Consider the following 16,082-nt stretch of genomic DNA (forward strand, 5'->3'; position numbering starts at 1 on the left):
TTCATCGTTCATCATCCGTTCATCCTAAGATCAAGCCCCAACGGCCCTTTGGATCAACAACCTCAACAAATCCACACATCCAATTGTTCTTCAAGATTAAGCCCAAAAGCCCTTGAAGATCCGCTCATCCATCAACCTTCAAGATCAAGCCCCAACAGCCCTTGAAGAACTTCCACCAACTCAAGATCAAGCCCCCACAGCCCTTGAAGAAAGTGTTCATCATTCATCATCCGTTCATCCTAAGATCAAGCCCCAACGGCCCTTTGGATAAACAACCTCAACAAACTCGTACACCCATTCTTCAAGATCAGGCCCAACGCCCCTTGAAGATCCATTCATCAACTGTTCATCCTTAGATCAAGCCCCGACGGCCCTTTGGATCAACAACTCATCCACAAACCTACACCCTGCGAAGATAGAATCAGAGGACCAAATTACAAAGAGATTGTAACCCCAAAATCATTAATACAAAATATATATTATGTACACGATATTCTTGTCTCTTGTTTCAGGAATCTTTTCGTGTTTACAGTCTCTTGTAACTCAGGAAGACCAGTCACCATTTGTAATCTCTCCAATCTCTTTAAACTGTGAAAGTTGAGATGTCCAAACCTCTTCTGCCATAACCAAGAGTTTTCTGCAACGCTTGCTTTTAGAGCAATTGAGTCATTGTAATCTAGCATAAATGGAAAACTTTTGTTTCCAGTCATGCCAACTTGTGTTACCAAGTTTTGGAGGCTTCTGTCGTCAAAGATCTCCACCATATTGTCTCCAAAGAGTAAGAAATAGCCATGAGCAATCATTTGTCCTACACTAAGGAGATTCTCATTAAGGCCAGGTACAAGTATCACATCCTTGATGAATCTTCTTCCACCCTTTGTCTCTAGAACAAGAGTTCATTTTCCAGTAGCTTCCACAAGTTGACCATTCCCCATTTTAACTCTGCAATTGAAGCTTCTGTCAATGTTGATTAACAAGGATTCATATGCAGTCATATGATTACTGCATCCACTGTGAATATACCAAATTCCTCTCTTATTTTCAGTTTTTGCAACACTACAAGCATAAAGGACATTTACTTCCTCTTCTTCTGCTCTATGTGCATAGTTGACAGCTTGGTTCCTTCTTGGATTACAATCTTTTGCTAGATGGCCAAACCTATCACATTTGGTGCATTTGGGTTTTCCCTTGAACCAGCAAACACCATAATGTAATTTGTCACAGATTTTACACTTGGTTTTAGTATAATCACTGTTAGTTTCTGATTTTGATTGTGGAGTATGCTTGTTGTCCCATTTCTTCCCTTTTCCTTTCCAGAATTTCTTTTGATTTGAGTTGTTCCCCTGAGCCTTGTAACTGCTATCTTTCTCAGTCACACTTAGGCTGGAAAAAGCCTTTTCAGCTAAGCTTTCAGAGTGCATGTTTAACCTCTGCTCATAGCCTTTCAATGTGCCAATCACATCCTGAACCTCAATAGAGTCAAGGTCCTTAGTTTCTTCTATAATAGATGCGATGGAATCATAGGATTTAGGCAAGCTAATAAGTATCTTCTGCACTAATCTTTGGTTTGATAATTCTTCACCAAGAGTTTTCATTTGATTCACAATGTCAGTCATTCTTGTTAAATAAACAGATAGAGCTTCACCATCATTCATCCTAGTGTCCTCAAAATCTCTCCTTAAACATTGTAGTTTGACAGATCTAACCTTTTTGTCACCACGAAATTCTTGTTGAAGAACATCCCACGCAGTCTTGGAGGTTTCAAAGTTTGAGATTCGAGGAAAGATCTCGTCAGACACTGCCCCTTGAATGATACCAAGAGCTTTTGCATCTTTGGTTTCATTAATCTTCATTGAGCTCTTCACCGACTTTTGATCTTCATCACTAGACTCATCTCCAGGTTCTGTGATTTCAATACCCTTGTCCACCAAATTCCAGAGATCATATGATTTGAATATGGTCTTCATCTTGATGGACCAAAAATCGTAGTTAGACCTGTTAAAGATAGGAGCCCTCAGATCTCCTCCACTGCTCGAAGTAGCCATGTGAGACTTTGTAAGAACATATGAGGTTTTAAAAAAAAATCTGGGATTGAGTTTCCCTCTTTTTCTTTTCAGAGATACGAAGCACACAAAACGCCCAGTCCTGAAATTGATCAGAACCTAAGCTCTGAGGCCATGATAAATTCTGTGCTTTTAATTTGAAGTTGGTATTTTCCGGAAATTGTTAAAGAGGAGAAGAAGAGATTTCAGAGAAATGTGCAGAGCTCCTACTGAGAGCAAGCACAGATATTTTCATTAAATATCAACACAACACTTTTCTCTTACAAGCTATATCAGCCCTTGATTCATAAACATAAATCTAAAGCATACACTTGTCCTATGAGACTAAGCATTCACTTAACTGTTGGTTCCTTCCTTCTCAACCATTAGATCAAAACCAAATTTTATTTAATTCCAACAGGGCAGCTATACCTTGCGACAACATAGTTTGGCGGCACAGAATGGCATCCAAGGAAAAAGGAATAATGGGTCTGGTCCATAATCCCCGACCGGAGAGAACCCCCCTCCTTGCTTCTCGATAGATCTCCCCTTTTTTTTCTCCTTCTTTTATATTTTGTTTTATTTTTAATTTTCTTCTTCTCATCTTTCCATCTCAATCGTCCATCTCTATCTTTCTTTCAATCACAGCCACACATGTGGCACAAGACTGATGCTCCAACAAATCTGGAGCTTCTAGATTTATGATCAAATGACCAATTTGCCCTCAACTTTGTTCGTTTATAACTCCTTCGTTAAAACTCCAAATTACGTTCCGTTTGCATCCACGCGTTCATATCGATACGTACTATCCAAATATGCAAAGAAATCTGAAAAATTATGGAAAGGTCAAGTATGTCCACAAAGAATCTCATTTAACACAATAGGGGCAATTTCGTCCTTTTACTTGTCGAATAAAATTTTTATACGCCGTAAATATAAACGCGCCAAAACTACTAATATGAATATGAAATATGGAATACATAATTCTAAATAGTAACATCCGGGGACGGGATTTCACACTTTTAGTCATAGGTCCACCATAGAAAGCCATATTTTGTCAAATTTTAGAAGCTCTGTTACCTTTCCCAGTGTTGTAGTATCGATTCCCTTTAGTAAACCCATTTTACATTTCCAAAGATCACAACCCCAGTAAAACACAAAGAGAAGTGGTTGCGAGAAGACGAACCTTGCCTGACAAGGCCATAATCTTGCCCGAGTCTCTTTTGTTTGTATTCACATAGAGTAGATTTGTTGTTTTATGCATTTTTCATTATATCTTACATCATTTTCGACTACTTTTCGTTCAAAGTTGCATCTATGATTAATCTTGTTGAACTAATTAACCTTGCTTCTTTAGTGTTAGCCATAACCAAAGAGATAATCTGAAGGCCCTGAACTCCCTTTAATTGGACATATGGTATTATGAGTAAAAGTCCTTGTTTACAAGGCAAGAAAAAGAACTTTATACAAACTTAACCCATTTGTAACAATCCAATAGAATCAAGAAGTCTAAGTAACTTGTTGCACAATTAATCAACCTAGTTAATAACCAAAAAAGAACAAATCTGTTATACAAAGATAACAGTGGCACATTCAGATCCATATTAGTTTGGATTGTAAGCCTCAAGGCCTAACAAAGGTCCCACAAAGGCACCATTCAAACTAATAGCAAACTCATATTGCAGTACATCAAGCAGCATACCTTGCCCCACAAGCAAAACCCAGGAGAGTTGTGCGAGGGACAGATCTAGTCCGAACAATAAGTACATGCTTGATTGAACAAAGCAGCTTAACCTTATAATAATCTCGATTATTCTGTTGTCCAACAGGTAGGGGATGTTTCTTGCATTCTGTTTCCCCGTGGTTAGTAGGTCCACATTTAGGACAATACTTGGTAACATGACATTTGATAGGGGGCGCCGAATTACCACAATAGACACCATCGTGCATGAAATGAAAACAAGAGTATCACAAGAGATACAAATTTTATCAAAGTGTTTGTCAATAACAACGTCCATTGGGACATAATAATTATCATCGTGCAAATTATAATACGGGCAAGGTAAAGTGAGGTGGCTGCCAACTTCCAAACATAATTCACATCGCTCTGGCTTCAATACTTGGTAAGGTTTGAGTTGTCTCGTTAATTCTCTAACAGCTTGTAAAATTTTATCATTTCGGTCTGTTTGTTTGCAAGGTGCTGCTGCATCTACGGCTTGAATTTTTCCATGGATGGCTATAGCTAGCTTGCTTCGTCCTGTGAGAACAAGATTAGATTAATATTGTCGGAGGATGAGGGAGTTAGAGTTGGAGTGAGTTGACTTTTATGTGTAATTAAGGGGATTTTGTTCCTTGCTTGAGTCCATATCTTACCTTGTACATCAAGTCTGTAATATATATATATATATATATATTGCCTCCTTGGTAAGAAGAATAATATTAGAGAATTGAAATCTCAAAATAAGTCTAAATTAGCATGGTATCAGAGCAGAGATCCTAGGATTTATGCTCTACCTGTTCCTTTTAGAAAAAAAATTTTGAACTCCCTCCCGTGGAGAATCTGCCGCCCCTTTATGGTGAAATTCCCATCACTGATTCCACCTTAACTGATATTATACGTACTACTACCCTAAACACTGCTAATCCTGATCCTACCATGAACCCGATGACTCTACCACAAGTTGTAACACAAATCGTCCTTCATTCATCTACTACTACTACTACCCCCCTCTTAAAAACTGCTAATTTTGATCCTACCATGAACCCGATGACTTTACCACAAGTTGTAAATGGTGCCAATTATGGAGTTTTGTCTCAAATTGTCGAGATGTTCGTTGCGGGTAAAGACAAGTTGGGATACTTGTTCAGAAGTGATCCTCAACCCCCTACTGAGATCCAACCTTCACTAAATGGTGCACAGAGGATGTCATTGTGAAAATTTGGCTAATTAATCATATGGAACCCAATTTAATTGGGTATTTTCTCCGACTACCGAATGCAAATGAAATGTGGGATGCAGTCGCATTCATGTACTATGATGGCTTTGATATTTCTCAAGTTTACGATCTTACCTGCAAGCCCTCTCGCATGAGGTAAGATGGGCGACTAATAGAAGCATACTATAATGACCTTGAATCCCTATGGCAAGAAATTGATTATCGGAGACACAATCTGATCATGTGTATACTTTGCTTGCCGGATTAGACGAAATGTTCGATAAAATTTGTAGTTATATTCTACATACTGAGCCTCTTCCCACTGTCGAACAAACCTTTTCCTATGTTTGAAGGGAAGCTCTGCGACATGTGATGATGAATAATGAAGGAACGTTAAGTAGTGGGGCTGCCATGGTGGCTCGCCCAGCAGTGCGAGCCCTTCCTTCTCTAAGTTCCCATCTTTGAGCCTAAGAGAAACCCACTGCATGGATCTCAAGGCTGCAATGCCAAGCCATTACCTCGAGCCCAGCACAGGGCTTTCTTTTTGCTGCCAAAACATCCACACGGCCCAGCACAGGCCCACAGCCTCCTCAGACAAAGCCGCTAGTTCCCATAGGGGGCTGCACCTTTTATGGCAGTGAGAAATATGGGCATGATCGGTGTTTTCAACTGCATGGCTATTTTGAATGGTAGGAACCCTTAAGCTTCAAGGACAACAGGAATTAGAGGAGCAAGCCACTAAGCAAGGACAAGAAAATCTCGCAACCTCGATGTCTCAATTATCTTTAATATCTCAGGATTATCCTCCTGCTGTTTCTAGTTCCACCGCAATTCTCTGAAGTCCTTCTATGCCTTAAATGTGAATAATGATAATACTCAGTGTGGTTGGATTATAGACTCCGGTGCTACGGACGATATGACTTATGACCCTTATGATCGAACATGTGATACCATCCCAGTGTGACGTAATATCACCAATGCCAATGGTGTAACCTCTCCCATTACTGGTGTTGGCACTATGCATCTTACTTCGTCTCTCTCTTTACCTAATACATTACTTGTGTGCCTTTAGTGAAGCATAAATTGATGTATTTTGGTCAAGCTACTTTTCAATTGAATTGTTGTGTACTAATGTATCCGAAGTTCTATCTTATCTAGGATATTCTCACGAATGAGATCATTGGTCGTTGTACTAAGAAGGGGAATCTTTATTTTGTGGATCATGTCAGTACGGGCTGAGTTAATCTAGTCCAAGGGACAGTGGATCACAAGCGTCGTCAGCTATGGTTGTGGCATCACTGCTTGGGTCATCCGTCTTTTAGTTATTTACAACATATGTTTCCGCTTTTGTTTGTTGGATGTTCTATTTTTTATTTTAAGTGCGAAACCTTCATTCTTGCTACGAGTCACTGTGTTTCTTATCCATTGGGTTCTAATAAAAGCATTATTCCATTTGGACTGATACATTCTGGTGTTTGGGGACCATCTCCAATTACTACTTTGTTTGGTATTCGATGGTTTGTGATTTTTGGGGTTGATTGCACATGGATAGCCTGGCTGTATCTTCTTAAGAATAAAAATGATGTGTTTTCGGCTTTTAAAACACTTCATACCATGGTTTAGACTTAGTTTTCTACTAAAATATGCATTTTGCATTCTAACAATGGTGGAGAAAATGTTAATCATGATTTCACCCATTATTTGACTAATCAGGGTATCCTTCATGAAACTACTTAGTCTTTAGACCCCTCAACAGAATGGGATGGTTGAGCGAAAAAATCAACATCTCTTAAAAACTGTCTGGCCCTTGTTAATTGGCGCGCATGTTCCATGTTCCTTTTGGGATGTCGCAATTCAAACTGCTACATCTTATCAAACAGATGCCGTAAAAAATCTTGGATTTTTTAACACCCTTATAATCTCTTGCTCAATTAGAGCATCTGATGTCCTTATAATCTCTTGTTCACCTTCATAAAAATCAACGGACGAAACTTGATCCTTGTGTTTTTTGCTGTATTTTTATAGGGTATGAGGTGCATCCAAAAGGATACCGTTGCTACCATCCTTCCCTTACTCGACAGATGTATGTTACCATGGATGTCACATTTTCAGAGTCTGAGATGTATTATTCTTCGTCTTCTCCCTACTCTTTAAGGGAAGACATGGAATGAAGAGCAGGATTAGTCCAAACTACTAGTAGGGTTCATGGCACTGCCACTCGAACCCACGACATTGCCAGCAAAGCCAGCAGCGTTGCTGCCTACACAAGAGGCCACAACAACAATGGCTGTGGTAGTCAAACAACCATCAGACATAGTTGCAGTGATGCTGCCCCTTGAGGTTGACATTTTTTATGATACTAATGCTACTACCCTCATCTCATCTCCAAATATAGCACCACCAGATGACCATACTCCTGAGAATATTCATAAGGTAAGTTTTACTACTCATATTGATATGTCAAATACTTTGAGTTATCATAACTAGCAGTAGTGTGCAAATTGGACAATGCGTTGTATGGAGTGAGACAATCACCTCGAGCATGGTTTGGAGGTTTTAGATGGCCATGAGAAAGTATGGGTTTAGGTAGAGCAATTTTGACCATACACTCTTCCTAAAAATGTCGAATGAGTAAGTTAATAGCACTCATTATTTATGTTCGGATATGTGATGATAATGAAGAAATCTTGAACTTAAAAGATTACTTAGCAATCCAATTCGAGATGAAAGATCTTGGTGGACTTACGTATTTTTTATTTTTTATTTTTTTGTATAGAATTGGCTCAATCAAAACAGGGTATGTTTCCATCTTAATGGAAATATGTTCTAGATTTGAGAAACTAGAATGCTTGATTGTAAACCGGCTGACACTCTTATAGTTCAAAACCGTTATCTTGTCGTGCACCTTAACCAAATCCGAACCAACAAAGACTGGTATCAGAAGTTGGTTGGGCAATTAATCTACTTGTCTCACACTAGACCTGACATTGTTTATGCAGTAAGTGTTGTAAGCCAGTTTATGCCTTCTCCGATTGAAGATCACATGAGTGTGGTTGAACGAATCCTTCGCCACGTAAAATTCACCACTAGGTAAAGTCATCATGTTTTCAAAGAATGGGCATTTTCAGGTGGATGGTTATACTAAGCAGATTAGGCAAGGAACATTACTGATCAACATTCTACTTCGTGGTACTGTACATTTTTGGAAGGCAATTTAGTGACTTGGTGGAGCAAGAAGCATAAAGTGGTTGCTTTGTCAAGTGCAAAAGCAAAATATATGGGTATGGCAAAAGGAATATGTGAATTATTATGATTTAGAGGTTACTTTCAGAACTTGGGTACCCACCGGCGTCTTCATCAAATCTAGATAAACGGCCATTGATATTTCACATAAAATCCAATTCAACGTGATTAGACTAAACATGTGACAGTGGATAGACATTTTATTAAGAAAATTTTGGATGGCAATATTATTCAATTTCCTTTTGTAAAGTCTGAAGATCAGTTGGTAGACATCTTGACAAAACCCATTGCAAGTCAAGCATTCTACAACTCACTCGGCAAATTAGGCATCAACGATATTTATGCACCAACTTAAGGGGGAGCATTGGAGTGAGTTGACTTTTATGTGTAAATAGGGGGATTTTGTTCCCCGTTTCAGTCCGTATAATTAGGGTAAATATTATTGCATGTATATAATATCATACATATATATATATATATGTATGTATGTATGTATATATATGTGTGTATGTGCGCGCGCGCGCGCGTGTGTGTGTAATACTAGAGAATTGAAATCCTAATATAAGCCTAAATTAGCAGTTATGGTTTAGTGATATGTTATAGGCCAGGGCGGTGGGAACCATAAAAAAACCACATAGCCCACCACACCTTAGAGCAATTCAACCAGACACAAAATTGCCCAGCATCTGGTCCAAAAATCAGTCCAACACCCTGTCAATCTTCTCCAGCCCGCAAAACAGCCTGGCACCCAGCCCAAGCCAGGTAACAGACCAGCCCATTTCGGACAGACCCAGAGGCCGGCCTATTTGGCTGGCGCATGCAGTATACTCGCGACTGGGCGTGAGTAGGAGACAAGGGTGCAGGCGATGGGGCCCGCTTGTCAGCCCACTTGTGTTCACCCGGATTAGAGCTACGTGGCCCTCCTTAGTGCCGTTGGATTTCCAACGGCTAGTTTTTGTAGTTTGTTGGATTTCCAACAATAAAAATTAAATTTGACTTTTAAAATGGACCGTCCGATCACAGATCAACAGTCCATGTTCTTTTCACCATAAATAAAAAAAAAGGCCCAACGGTCAGAATTATGACCGTTGGCCACGTGGTAGCGCCTTGGCTCTTAGATTTGAATATTTTTCAAATCCAACGGTCCAAATTAATTAACTATATTAAAAATTATTAAAAATTATGAAAAAATACATAAAATTTATTAAAAATACAAAAAAAAATTTAAAAAGTTATTTTTTTTTTCTATAAATACCTAACCCTCATCTTCCACCTTACACCACATTTTAATATTGTCTACACTTTCTACCAAAGCTTTCATATACTTTTTGTGTGAAAAATAATACCAGAAAGCTCATCCTTAATTTTTTTTGTCCATATAAACCATACATCGCTACATCCATCTTCATCGTTTTCAAATCTTGAGTTTTTTCACAATGTCTTCTTCAAGGAGAGTGCATAAACAATTTGTGGAGCAACAGAAAAGATTGTTGGCACAACAAGAAGAATTGATCAATCTCAAGGAAGGTGAAGGTGGAGATGAGGCTTTCGCAATGGAGGAGGACTCGGATGATGACCATAGAAGGCAGATGGCCTCACATTCCCGCTGTGTCATGGAAGCTATGGGTCAAATAGCCAAACCCAGACGTGCTGCAAACTTCGATAGAAAAAGGGAAAGACAAGGTAAAGATCTCTTGGAAGATTATTTTATTCCCAGCAGCGTATTCCCTAATCATGTTTTTAGACGTCGTTATAAAATGCAACGAAGTTTGTTCAACAAAATCATGGGTGCTATTTGCAACCATGATCCATATTTTGTGCAAAAAGAGGATGCTTTTCGTGTTCTAGGTCTTCTTCCAGAGCAAAAAATTACGACTGCCTTGCGAATGCTTGTATACGGAGCATCTGCAGATCAAGTGGATGAGATCGCAAGGATGGGAAAAACAACTGTTCTGGAGTCCTTGATGTGGTTTTGCTCTGCAATTGAAGTCCTGTACACCAATGAGTACCTCCGGACACCCACGCTAAGGGACATGCGAAGGCTTCTGACGAAGGGTGAGATGCAAGGCTTCCCTGGCATGATTGAAAGCATCGACTGCATGCACTGGACTTGGAAAAACTGTCTAAGTGCGTGGCAAGGAGCTTATGATGACAGAAAATGAGTCAAAAGTATCATGTTGGAAATGGTAGCTTCATTTGATACATGGATGTGGCATGCTTTTTTTGGTGTTCCAGGAGCTCAGAATGACCTAAATGTCCTTACTCAATCTCCAGTGTTCGACAATCTACTGCAAGGAAAATCGCCCAAATGCACATATTGGGTTAATGGCACTAAATACGACGGAGCATACTACCTTGCAGACGGCATTTACCCAAGGTGATCTACGTTTGTCAAAACAGTGCCACATCCACAGACTGAAAAAGAAAAACACTTCGCAAAATGTCAAAAGGGGTGTAGGAAGGATGTGGAGCATTGTTTTGGTATCCTGCAAGCTCGTTGGGCGATTGTCAAGTCTGCTGCTAGAATGTTTGATGTCGAGGCTCTTCATCCATCATGATGACGTGTATTATTCTTCACAACATGATTGTGGAAGATAAGTATGATTATGATAACGTCGATGAATATGAGCCGGATCCGATAAACAACTAAAGAACACGTATCTACTGTGCTCATGACCGAATTGAAGATCCTGTGCAACACAAGCCATTGGAACGGGATGAACGTTAAAATGAATTGATCGTTCAGCGGTACACTGATGTATAAGAGCCATACTGGCACGTAACCTGCCAGAATGACTTGATTGAGCACCAGTGGGCATTGTGATGCGAACTAAGTAAGCACACAAATTAAAACCCTCTTGTGACAATTGTAGTATATAAATAAGTAGGGATCGTTCTTAACCGGGGATTAGGAGGGATTGCAAAATCACTTGGAAACTGACTCAAAAACGTAAAACAAACGTTGAAAACACTAAACTAGACTCATAGAATGCAAAGCTAAACAATAAAACACTAAAACAAATCAAAAGACTCAAAGAATACAAAACGCTTATAAACACAAACTAAGACACTTTCTAACTAAAATGGACACTAAAGTAAAGGGGGATTGAGGTTTTGACGAAATTAAACTAACTGCAACGATTGTAATTTAAAGGCAGAATGTAAATATGAATGTGATGAAAATATGGATGAATGCTAGCTAGAAGATTCTTCTCCACACATGTCACACTTGCATACACTTTGATTTTCAGTTGATCTTTCGATGAATTATGAAACTCAACACCCCAGGTTAATTAGGTCCGCTTAAATTAACCGTCAAGTTCTCCTTAAGTTAATGAATTGGATGGGTTAGCGCAACGCAATTCAAAACATTCTCCAAAAGTCCTTTACGTGAAAAGCACAATAAAGATACAATCAAAGATCATTAAGCATCATGAAAACTATAAGTGTTGACGAGGCATTCGTTACTATGATGAGCATGAAACTAGTGCCAAGAATTCATTTCACGCGATTGTTTATAAGCAACCTCCACTACTTTTGAAAATAAGTTCATAACTATTAGGTGAAATTCACTTATATTCTAGCGTCATATTCATGCATGAAAATTAAGCGTGCACTCTCAATCAACATACATAAATAAGTTATCGATCAAGCAGTTAAACAAATTGAATCCACAACTTATGAAATTCCAACCAAATATAATCAATTCATATTGCAAGCATAAACATGGTTTCGAATCACCCCCTAGCTAACTACGGGATTTAGCCTCTCATGTTCACAACAAGAAAAATAAAATTGAATTTAAACATAAAGAACAAAGGATGGATTACACCTAGAACGCCCAATGAATCCACTTGAATTTCTGCGCGTCTAAGTCCTCTTTCCTCTTCTCCTTACTGCGGCAGTGAGGTTAAATGGATGATTTGGATGTTATTTTGGGTTGGGGATGGATTTAGGGAGATGTGGTGGTGTGGCAAGGTGGTGGAGTGATGGAGGAAGGTTGGTATGGTGGCTGGAAGGGTGGAAGAATGGCTGCGGCAATGGGAGAAATTGGGTGATATGGTTGCGGCTGTTATGAATGAATCTGTGCAAGAAGAATTAGGGTGCGGCTGTTATGGAGAGAATGGGATAGTATTAGGTTGTGAATGATCAATGGGATGCACGGCAGGTGTAAGGAAAAATGGGAAAAAAAATGGCCGAATAAAGAATGCATGAATGGGAAATTGCGGCTAGGTTTTAATAATGGGATAATGGCTTTTTGCGGCTAGGTTTTAATAATGGGATAATGGCTGCAATGTTTAAGTGGAATGAAAATGGGATTTGTGGCTTGTAGGTTTGAATGGGAGAATCACACGGCTTAGATTGATTTTTTGGTTTAATAGGTTTAATAATAAATGGGAGCCACGGCTTAGAAGAATGGGATAATGGTTATGGAATGCACGGGTAAAGTGGATGGATTTGGATGGTTGCTAGGTTTTTAAGAATTATGGAATATATGAAGAATAATGTGCGGCTAGGGGATTAAAAATGTGTAGGGTTTTAGAAAACTAACCCTAGCTTATTTAAAATTAAATCAAAAGCTTACGAAAATAGGAAATTAAAACATAAATATAAAGGTGCGGCTAGGAAGGGAAATAGGGCTAGGGCCTTGGTTTTGTGTCCTAAAGTGCATACGAGGCCTATAAAGTGGCTAGAAAAAATGGACGTTTAGAATTAGGAAAGGTTACCAAAACGGGAAACTTAGGGTCAACTTTCCTAAAATAGGAAGCCTTGTTTGAGTAGGATTCTTCGTTTTGGTAAGAATTCATCGTTGGCATAGGAATTCGTCGTTTCTTCAAGTCTTCAACTCATTCATTCCTCTTTCGCTCCAAAAGACTCCAATTTGCATCTTCTTGCACACTTTGGCCTTATAATCTGAAAATACACAAAAGTGGCCTTAAACACTAAAACAACTAAGTAAACACAACATAAATGCACGAGAACAAGCTAATTAAGTCGCATGAATATGCTCCTATCAAATTCCCCCACACTTAACTTTTGCTAGTCCTCGAGCAAAACAAAACAACTAACGTAAAAAATACGAAACAAAACAAACAAAACATAACCTAAACCTTCCAACGTTTGCCTCAGGGATTTCCAATGAAACATGACATGTCAAAAATCATTACTCACATAGCTTTTAGTCTTACTTCCCCTTAAGCACATACTTAATCATAGTCACCATTCACTTGTTCGCATTTAATCAATTAAAACACATTTTGAATGTAGTAACATGCCTTAGAGAATTCCCTCAATTCCTCACTAGTTATGCACTCAATTTTCACTCAGATTTTCTGACTACACACCCTACACTAGTTATATGTGAGAAGATTGATGTAAACATGAAAGACTAGTACTCACATATGTTATAACAAAGAAAGCAATTTCTGGAGTAATTAAACGTGTTTAGATACGATCTCATGAATGGAATGCTACTACTTAGATGCGAGAACCAGTGACACCATATGCTCATACCAAATTCAAACTCCACAATTGAAATGCACAACACTCAAGATAGAAGTAGAGGGTTGTAACGGGGCTTGGGATATTGGCTCACAAGGAAAGGTAGGGATACACAAAAGTTCTTTAAGCAATAGTAAGTAAAGTAATGAAATTAAGACCTAGAATTCCCTTAGAATGCAGAAATCAACTTTTAGACAAACAGGGAAGATTTAAACAACTCTTAGGGCCTAATTCATTGTTTTGGGCCCTTACTTCAACAACCAATACTTTGGAACTCTTTTTCACTTCTTTTCAACTCTTTTTCATTTTTTTCTTTTCTTTTCTTTTCTTTTTTTTTTTCTACTCGTGCCTATGGCACATAACTCACATCAATAATCCTTCCCCCACACTTATTTCCTGCAACACATTAATCAAAAGGAATTCATTGCTTACTATGCTTCAAGAACAAGGGTAAGGATGGTCCTAATCTAGGCTAGGTGAGGATAATGCGGGTTAACAAAGAATATGGGCTAACACGGCTCAATGGGGTTAAACTTAAACACAAAATGAGTGAAGGGCACATGGCTGTTTGGCTTTGATGGTGGTCACTACACAACTTCATCTTGAATATGTGGTATGCAAATCAATGACATGCTTTGAATGAAATGGGCATGAGTTCTAGCATTTGGAACTAAGTGATAAAACGCCTTCTAAGTAGTAACCAAGCAAAGAATAATGAGATCATGCAACGACTTTAGAAAACATTAATGCACAGATTTTAACTCTCCAAATACGTTTAGGCTCAAGTCTCACAGGGATGTAGCGTTTGTTTGAGTTCATTCCTTCAAGCATGTTACAAAAACTAATTTTTTCTTTTGTGATTACATGTGAATTCGTAAACTATAACTACAAACAAGCATAAACCAGAGAGTATATCAAACATCCAACCATGTTTGTAACTTTCTTTAACCATCATGCAATTAAAAACCAAATCCTCATCATTGTATTGGAAGGTGACCTACGACACAAACAAACACACAAAAACAACTCTTTTTGGGTTTTTCAAAACAATTTTTCAAATTTTTATGGTATTTTCGGATTTTTAAGTCAACACACTCTAAAACACTCTAAAATAGCTTAAAAACACTTAAAAACAGCAAAGAACAAGTTTAAACATGTTAGGTGGTAATACCCTACGAATTTCATGCACAAATATCTCAAAACAGAATGTTACCCCCCCACACTTAAACTTAACATTGTCCTCAATGTTTTAGACACAATTAAAAACACAATACACATAACATAAAGTAAGCAACAAAGGAAAGGGTTTAGGGACGCAAATCTGAGTGTGGAGCGATTCCCAAGTTCTTCCTTTGTTGATTGCATGGGTTGCCTCCCACGAAGCGCTTGCTTTAACGTCTTCTAGCCGGACGAGACCTTCCTTCACTCTTCACTCTGGCTCACGGAATGGAATTGATCCTTGAATGGAAGATGATACTTGAAGTGAACCGGCATTGGTTTGAATTCCAGTGTAGGTGCCTGATTCATCAAAATCAGCCAGTTAGTATAAAATGTAATGGAATTTGGAAAAGATGACTTACTTGTTTTGTCCGACAAGAACTCAATGACAAACACCACTCCTTTTAAAGTTTCAGGGATATTGGACTTGGCCAGATTGCATGTGATGGTTATGACTTGTCCAATGTCATCAAATTCAACTTCTTTGGGTTTTGTGGTTTCAAATATGTCCTCTTTGATGCCTTCTACATCTTCTCCAGCCACTACCTTCTCTTGAATCATTTTTCTTGGTGTACAAAGTCCTTTGAAGAATTCAACACCATCTAAAACTTGTTGTGTTGCACCAAGAATTGGAATAGCATTTTGCACCTTTGGGAAGGCTTCCACGATGTCCTTTTTACTCTCTTCTTGGTTGGGAATCAAAAACCTGCTAGGAAAAGGGACATTGGGTGGAATAACATCAGAATAACATGAAATTGGGACGTCCTTACTTGTGGTGGGTGGTTTAGAGGGCTTAGGGGGCTGCGGCAAGGGTTGTTCTACCCTTGCCGTGTGCATGTCTTCTTCCTCCTCCTCAATTAGCAGCTCCTCATCCACTTCTTGGTCACGAAATTGTCCTACGAATTCCGCTATCTGCCCAATTTGCTTTTCCAAGTGGTTCAACCTTTTGTCTCGATTTTGCATTGCTTTCTTTTGATTTTCTTGCCCCTGAGACAAATTGGTGAGTAACTTAATAAGCGTATCATTATACAAAGACGCACCTGAATTTGTTTGGGCAGGTTGTATATGAGGTTGTGGTGGCTGCATAGGGCTTGAATAGAACTCCTCATATGGCTGCCAATATGCTTCACGTTGAACTTGT

General features: G+C 38.8%; 1 protein-coding gene and 1 pseudogene across 1 annotated transcript; one reads left to right on the forward strand and one right to left on the reverse strand.

The window, feature by feature from the left end:
* Positions 1–896: 896 nt before the first annotated feature.
* Positions 897–2,045, reverse strand: LOC103932786. Its single transcript, XM_009342429.2, has one exon. The coding sequence runs from the start codon at positions 2,043–2,045 to the stop codon at positions 897–899; it is 1,149 nt and encodes a 382-aa protein (XP_009340704.2).
* A 5,138-nt stretch (positions 2,046–7,183) lies between these two features.
* LOC125476687 lies at positions 7,184–10,871 on the forward strand (annotated as a pseudogene).
* The last annotated feature ends 5,211 nt before the right edge of the window (positions 10,872–16,082 follow it).

The sequence above is a fragment of a genome, unplaced genomic scaffold (assembly GCF_019419815.1).
Source record: "Pyrus x bretschneideri cultivar Hongxiangsu unplaced genomic scaffold, Pyrus_bretschneideri_v1 Contig2, whole genome shotgun sequence".
NCBI classification, from domain to species: Eukaryota; Viridiplantae; Streptophyta; class Magnoliopsida; order Rosales; family Rosaceae; genus Pyrus; species Pyrus x bretschneideri.